This window comes from Perca fluviatilis, chromosome 8 (assembly GCF_010015445.1).
Source record: "Perca fluviatilis chromosome 8, GENO_Pfluv_1.0, whole genome shotgun sequence".
In the NCBI taxonomy this organism is placed as follows: domain Eukaryota; kingdom Metazoa; phylum Chordata; class Actinopteri; order Perciformes; family Percidae; genus Perca; species Perca fluviatilis.
This window is the reverse complement of record NC_053119.1, coordinates 1,922,423-1,930,023: the sequence shown is the minus strand read 5'-3', so window position 1 is coordinate 1,930,023 and position 7,601 is coordinate 1,922,423. Positions and strand designations below refer to the sequence as shown.

At 41.3% G+C, this 7,601-nt stretch overlaps 1 protein-coding gene across 1 annotated transcript; it reads right to left on the bottom strand.

Annotated features, from left to right (window-relative positions):
• Window positions 1–1,159: 1,159 nt before the first annotated feature.
• Window positions 1,160–6,372, bottom strand: LOC120563549. The gene is made up of 5 exons (XM_039807777.1): window positions 6,163–6,372; window positions 5,314–5,613; window positions 3,626–3,918; window positions 2,632–2,759; window positions 1,160–2,350 (listed from the first exon to the last, which is right to left on the bottom strand). Exons 1-5 carry the CDS (start codon window positions 6,290–6,292, stop codon window positions 2,146–2,148), a joined length of 1,056 nt encoding a protein of 351 aa, XP_039663711.1. The 5' UTR covers window positions 6,293–6,372; the 3' UTR covers window positions 1,160–2,145.
• Between the last annotated feature and the right edge of the window lie 1,229 nt (window positions 6,373–7,601).

The window sequence follows — 7,601 nt, the reverse complement described above, 5'->3', positions numbered from 1 at the left end:
GCTCATTTTCAGGTTCATAACTGTATTTTAAGGTTGTACCAGAATAGGTTTACATGGTTTAATTTAAAAAAATAATATATTTTTGTTGTACTGCACAGCTCTCTCTCACTGCTGTAGATCCTCTTTTCACCTGGTTTCTGTTTTAGCTACAGAGTGAGACCTCTTTTCTTCTTCTTCTTCTTCTGTACTATCTTTGATTGCACTCACACATGCTCAGTAGCTCAGATGTAGATCATGTCAGCTAGCTCCATAGACAGTAAAAGAAAGGCTGTTTCTCCAACTTCAGTCAGTTCCAAGGCAGGATCAGCTGGGAGACTTCTTCTAAACCAGGGAGCACATGGAAGTAGTTCTTCTGGAGATTATGGTGAACTTGTGTGTGTTGTAGCAGTGCTTTGCTATTGAGAATGAGGTAGCATGCTAGCATTAACGTTAGCATGCTAGCCTTAACGTTAGCATGCTAACGCTAACGCTATGAGCTAACGGTTGTGGTTAGCCAGCTTGTTTCGGCTTGTGACGTCACAATCCGGGCCGATTTTGAACAGCTCACCAGGAGACTGAAGGCAGGACACATTCAGAAACCGTATCTCACTCAGAACAGCATGGATGGATTTTTTTCAAAGTTATAACTTAATAATAAGTTCAATAATGATACTGTCTCAGCCATCTCTTTATTGTTTTATAATAACGTAAAAAATTAAGGAAGTGAATACATGTACAAAAAGAGAACGATATAAAGTCGAACATGTAAGTAAAAATGTGAAAGAATGATCCTGTTTATATTTTGTTAAGTTAGTCATTTTGTAAATATACTACTACGGAGCATTAGGGCCAAATCAATGGGGAAAATTAAGGAGCAAGATTTTTTTTAATTTATTTTTGCATTTCGAGAATTAAGTCAAAATGGCGAGAATGAAGTTGAACTACCTTTGTGAGAATAATGGGGTGGCAGTAGCTCAGTCTGTAGGGAGTTGGGTTGGGTTCAAGTGCCCCAAACAGACCAAAGTATGGTGGTGGACTGGTAGCTGGAGAGGTGCCACTTCACCTCCAGGGCACTGCCAAGGTGCTCTTGAGCAAGGCATCGAACCCCCAACTGCTCTGGGCACCTTTCCATGGGCAGTTCCCTCACTCTGACATCTCTGCATTAGTGCATGTAGAGGTACTGAGCATGTGTGTGTAATTCAGGCCTGTGTGTAATGTGTGTAATAATTAAGGGATCAATAAAGTATAAATTATTATTATTATTATTATTAATTATGTCGAAATGTCGAGATTAAAGTTGAAATGACGAGAATAAATTCAACTCCTTTATCACTTAATCACATTAGAGCGACTGTCCGCCATGCCAGCTGCCATGTAGGCAGCATCATAGATAGGCTCTGGGTTAGATCCTCGGAGTGCTGCGCTCATCTGAGCTCCACTCTTTTAGGATCAAACAATTTGATCAATTGTCTTATTGTGTCTTGTGATACAACATATCCTCTCTCTATTGTGATAGGCTACAACATATCCTCTCTCTATTGTGATAGGCTACAACATATCCTCTCTGTATTGCGCGTAGGTGTAACCATCGATACCCTTATTGCATCTGTCCATTACAAGCTATTTCAGTTTGCAGGAATGCGGCCACCTCTTCCAAGTTTGTGTGGTTTCTCCTTCTGAACAGATGCAATTTTTGCCACAATCTCTCCAAAGTCCTAATACTTCTCACCATTATGTGTGTTTATGTGCTAGAAGAGAAATAATTTCCTTGTTATTAAAAGCGATTCTGTAGTATAATTTCACCAGTTCACATAGGCCTTCACAATGCATTTTGTAGAAGACTATTATAGTTAAAGCTAGTAGTTTGGTTTATTCTCAAAAGTCTGACTTGGTTCGTGAAATATCAATTTTATTCTCGACATTTCGACTTTATTCTCGAAATGCAAAATTAATAAACAATCTTAATTTTTTTTCTCCTTTGATGTGGCCCTAATGCTCTGTCATAATATACATAATCACGCTTTCATCAAATCAGTAATCAGTAGTAGTTTAAATGTCATTTATCATTAATTGTTGCTTGATTGATCAATTCTTTATTATTATTATTATTATTATTAAGTGAAAAATGGAGTCTACTGCTTTTGTCGCCTGGCGTTGTGCGTTTCACTAAGGCTGTTCTCTCTTTCCCTCGTTAAAATGGAAAAACTCCCTGGTCTTCTTCTCTCCCTTTGGCCGACGCCCTTTCCTCTCCTTGCTGCGGTTGATTGGCTGTCGGTCCTGCCACTGCCGTTCATAGACGTCCTCCAACAGTACGTTTCCTCTGGGAGAGTAGCTGATGTAGGACCAGGAGAGGGCGGAGCCAGAGTACGACCTAAAATCACAATTGTATTTTCAAAGATTATTTTTTGGGCTTTTCCACCTTTAATGGACAGGACAGGTGAGAAAGAGAGAGGGGGAAGACATGCAGGAAATCGTCACAGGTCGGATTCAAACCCTGGACCTTCTGCGTCGAGGCATACACCTCTATATATGTGCGCCTGCTCTACCCACTGAGCCAACCCGGCCATACAATTGTATTTTTGGTGGATTTAAAACCAGTCCATGTTTATGAAAACCATAATAATACAATTATATATTGATACACACACATACCAATAGGCACCGCTGGTCATGTAGTTGACGACTTCTCTGTAGTGGAGAGGATAATCCCATATCTGGACATCTGTCACCTGACCATCAAAACCTGAAAAATCAATCACAGGCTCACCTGACCAGACATACTACACACACAGACACACAGACACACACACACACCAATTAGATTATATCAGGGACAATGATGAAGTTAAAGATGATCCAATAAGTTGTTCATTGATTGTAGTCCTATGATCAAAGTGTTAAAGCCTTTTCAGACATGGAATACGAAACATTGCAGGCGTCATCTATCTGTATACGTTTCTGTGACTGTTACCTTCAGTATAATTCAGACATGACAGGATATTTAGGGAAAAATGCCAAGAGTTTGTCCAATATTATTATTGTTATTAATATTATATTTTACTGAGACCTTAAAGGATAACATTTGTAAATTTTTTTACCTATTTTCCAATGCATTGGTGTCTGAGTGACTAATGGCAACACAAATCTTTGAAACTGGTCCAGTATTGAGCGAGAACGCTGTCGAGTTTGAATGAAGTGTGTTTTACGAAGATAAAATCAATGAGCTATGCCAACAGACATTCAAATGAACGAGAGGGCTGCATTTTTTCAGACTGAACGAGGCCTTTGTATGGTTTCTAGTCTCGCTCTTCCAGACCCTCCTCCACCACAGCGCTGTGGAGGAGGGTCTGGCTAGTCCACACAGAATTCCAGGATGGGAAGGAAACGTGCTCTGGTTTATTAACATTTCTTTAAAGGTCCCAAAAAGCAGCATGGCATAGGACCTTTAAACCAATCACATTCATCATGGGCGTCGCTAAACGCTGCACGGAGCCCTGGTGCCGCTGCAAAATTGCCTCGAGAAGGAGCTTGTTTTGGTGGAACATGTGTAGGCCTGCATTCAAAAGTTGTCGTCGTGCAACAGAAAACTCAGATTGGACAGATAGTCTATAGGCTCCGGCTATTTTGATCAATACTCTGTTCTTACATTAGTAGGCAGCATCTTCCTGATGCTCATGCTCCAGTCGCTAAACACCTGGGCCACATTCTTCATGGTGTCCACAGTGAGACAGACTCTGGTCCAGATTTCCGGGAAGATGTTTGACGAGAACCTTTTGTAAGGTTGCAAGTACAGGTTGGAATAACCGTAAAAGGATAGTCTGTACGACCCTGAAGGACTGACTCCCATTTGCAGAGGGCTTCTGCTGGATGGACTGAGTGTGAAGATTGTGTAGATGTCTGCTCGGTAATCAGGCAGGTAACGCAGACACACGGACACACCTGCAGGAGTCACATTAAAGGTGTTGATTGACAAATTTAGTTGACAAAGTTAAGTAAAAATCTAAACACATGAACAGTTGTTTGGTTGTTGTGGTACATAAATTAAAAAAACATCCTAAAATACCAAATAAATACATGAACGATATTTAGAGCGGACAATAGAAAGGCCTGGGTTTTGCAGATATGTTCAATATAAATATTTTTCATTGATGTTGATACAAAATGTTTTTTTCAAAGTGTAGCTTATGTCAGTTGTATTATGAACATACTTTGTAAGAGATTGTAGGCACCTGCTACAACCACAGGAGCTAACGCCTGCTAACTGTACGCTATACCTTTCTAGCCCAACAGCAGAGAGCCAAGGTTAATAAACTGGTGACTTTTGTGGTGGAATGTTCCAAAAACACACATGGGGAAAAGTTACATCAGTCAGTTATGACCGGTCGAACGACAAATAAACTGAGACTTTCTTTCAGTTGAAAAATAATGTTTTAAATTGACGAACATCATATGTGTAATCCATGGCTCATTTCAAACGAGATCAAAACATAATTATTATCTCTCTATTGACTCTCGTTCATATTTTTTTCCGAATTAAGGTCCCATGCACCCAGAAGTATAAGGGCGGGACTTCAGCTCTCTATAGTACAGGAGAAGCTCACAGGCAGTTTGGACTTCCATTATCTGTTTAGGTTTAATGACTAATGTTAACTAGCATGTTAGTGATCAGTAATTAGCCTGTGCCCATGTTATCTCCTTACATATACCTACCCTCTCCGTCTCTGTAAGATTGGGAATGATTGAGATTTCTCTCGGCACAGCTACCAGAAGACTTCACACTTTCAGACAGGTTGCTCACGTCACATCTACGTCTTCAAGCTCAGTTGGAGGCTGCTCAGTAACGCTCAGCCAGCACCGGGAAAGAGACTTCTGACATCCTTCACTGGTCTCGGTCCAGAGACTTGAGGTCTGCTGGTCCATTTATTGTACTGTCTATGGTAGGGACTCTCATTATGTTACCGTGGAAGTGTGGTGCTATTTTGAGCCTTGTTAGTGGTGTAGAAATAGAGATTTCTTTTTACTTTACCCTCTGCCCCGACGACTAGCTTTATAAGCTAATTAGCGGTTTGGGCTAAAACTGATTTTAAAACATATCCCAGAGAACGGTCGACTCGCCTTAATGTTGTAATAATTAATGTATTGTAATAATGAATAATGTGCTGGTTTCTGTTCCTGTCCAGCCTCTTTCCCACACAAGAATCAAAACTGTTTTTAATTTAATATAGTACACCTCTTAACAGGAAGACACTGTACATAAAGTAACATTTTGGGTTTCATATCCTGATTACTGACACTGTGTTTCTGTTTGGTTATGTAGTTTGTGAATGTACTCACCTCTAGTAGGAGGTGCTGTGGTCCAGGGACGGGGGGTGGTGGTTCTGGGACGGGGGGTGGTGGTCCAGGGACGTCGGGTGGTGGTTCGGGGGGTGGTGGTCCAGGGACGTTGGGTGGTGGTTCGGGGGGTGGTGGTCCAGGGACGGGGGGTGGTGGTTCGGGGGGTGTAGGAACGGGTGGGGTATCTACGGCTTGGGTAGGGGGGCGTGGTAGGAGAAAAATAGGGTGAATAGAAGGATATTCCTGCTCTATTACGAGACAAAGTGAACATCTTCCCATTTAAATCTAGTCCAGAAGCTCCTAGACAAAGAAAGAGGAAAAAGACGACACAGACAAGTTGTCAACATGATATAAAATATTATTTTTACTCATGCATCCTTTTAATGTGGCTCTGGAAAGGGAAGTTTGGGGTCCACTGCTGGAGCTGTTGCCCCTGTGACCCAACCCCGGATAAATGGATGACGATGGATAGATGGAATGGACAAAAATGTCTCCAACAGTTGCACACTCAAAAATCTGTTTCTAAGCCTGCATTATTTTTCCTGGTCGAACACACTGGATAATAAAGTTATTTAACGGACATACTCAATACCTGCTAAGAGTCAGTATGAACTATGAACGGAGACACATCTTCGACAAGACAAAACAAAAAAGGAAGTTTCTACTCACACACACACACACACACACACATTGACACACACACAGGCACTCACTTTTCCTTATCAGCTCTCTCTTGGCTATTAGTTGACTAAATTGATAACGTGTGATTTGGTTTTGTTGACACATAACCAGAAAGTAATTTCCTGTAAGAAATTGAGAATCTTGGTTGTTGTGTGTGCGTAGGCCTACCTGTTGTGGTGGTCCATGTTGGCCTGGTAGCAGCAGGCCTAGTTGTTGTTGTTGGAGATGTGAGTCCGACCAATGCTGACATCACTACCATCGCCATGGGAGCATAAAGCAGCTTGCTCTTCATCTTCATCCTCACCCAGCTGGCCAGCGGCTCTGCAGTGAAGAGTCTGTTGTTCTGTCGTCCCTCTGAAACCTCGTCTATACTTTCATTTCCTGCTTGGTTCAGGCGTCAGCAGACACTTTAAGTTTCATTTCTGTTCACAGAAACCCACACTGATTTTGTCTCTCTCTCCCAGACACTGTTCTCCCACCGGTGTTTGACACCAAAAATCACAATCTCAACCACAGCCTTGTACCTGTAGACTGGGCCGTCAGGGTTTAACCAGGCTATTGTACCTGCCCATTTCCTTTATTTTTACTCAAGTAGGCTGCTGTACTTAAGAACAGTAGCCTATTTGTACTTTACTTGAGTATTTCCATTTAATGGTACTTTATACTTCTAACACTTTCATTCTTCATTTAATATTGTATGTGGAGTTTTTTGCGGGGTGCAACAAGTTGTATGGTGCTAAAAGAGTCTCATAAGAATTTGCAACTTGTAAAACAAAATGCAGAAATGAAAGCAGAGTGATTCATATCTGCAAATGCGTATTTGTGTCCGTGTGTCTAATTGATGAGAATGTTTGTGTGGAGGAGCCAGACCTTATTGCGCAGCGCTGTGGAGATAGAGCTGGCAGTGCAAGACTAAGTGCTAATTAGCAAATGTTAGCATGCTTACACGATAAACTAAGATGGTGAACATGTCTATTTGTTGAATGTATAGAGATATAGAGAGAAATTCCTTGTGTTTGTAGGGATACTTGGTCAATTAAACTGATTCTGATTCTGATTATACTAATCTTCCCTGTAAATTTAAAGTTCTTCACATTAGGGTAAGTGGTGAATCCAAATGATGAACCCCTAGGCCACGGCCACTTTGATCAATCAGTATTCCACTGTAGGGTTGGCCTCAGGAGTGGCCCTAGATGGTACCCATCAAATTTTGTAGAAATTGGATCAGCCGTTCATGAGCTATAAACTTTATGTACTTGTAGCGCCCCCTAGTGGCCAATTTTGGCAAAATGTGTGCGGCACATCCAGAGGGTCATGGCAAACAACAATCTTAAGTTTTGCGTTGATAGCATTTATTTTGATCGAGATATGGCAAAGTTGGTGTTTTCATACTTAGCTACACAAATTAGTTTGTGCGTTATATTAAGGTGTTGGGATGGTTCAGACCAAATTTGAAGTCCATCAGATGAAATCTCTAGGAGGAGTTTGTTAAAGTATAGCACCTTGACTTTTAGGCCTACTTCCTGTTGCCACTAGGGGGCGCTATGACTTTGAGTCAATTTTGTCCTGTAAATGTTTTCAGAGTTGGAGTCTTATGAATCCTGAAA

What these genes read in the sequence shown, in the direction of transcription:
- LOC120563549 (XM_039807777.1), bottom strand. Translation starts at nt 6,292, where the DNA reads ATGAAGATGAAGAGCAAGCTGCTTTATGCTCCCATGGCGATGGTAGTG. An exon ending in AACATGGACCACCACAACAG is followed by an intron (nt 5,614 to 6,162) that starts GTAGGCCTACGC and finishes TTCTTTGTCTAG; the next exon opens with GAGCTTCTGGACTAGATTTA. An exon ending in ATGACCAGCGGTGCCTATTG is followed by an intron (nt 2,351 to 2,631) that starts GTATGTGTGTGT and finishes TTGTGATTTTAG; the next exon opens with GTCGTACTCTGGCTCCGCCC.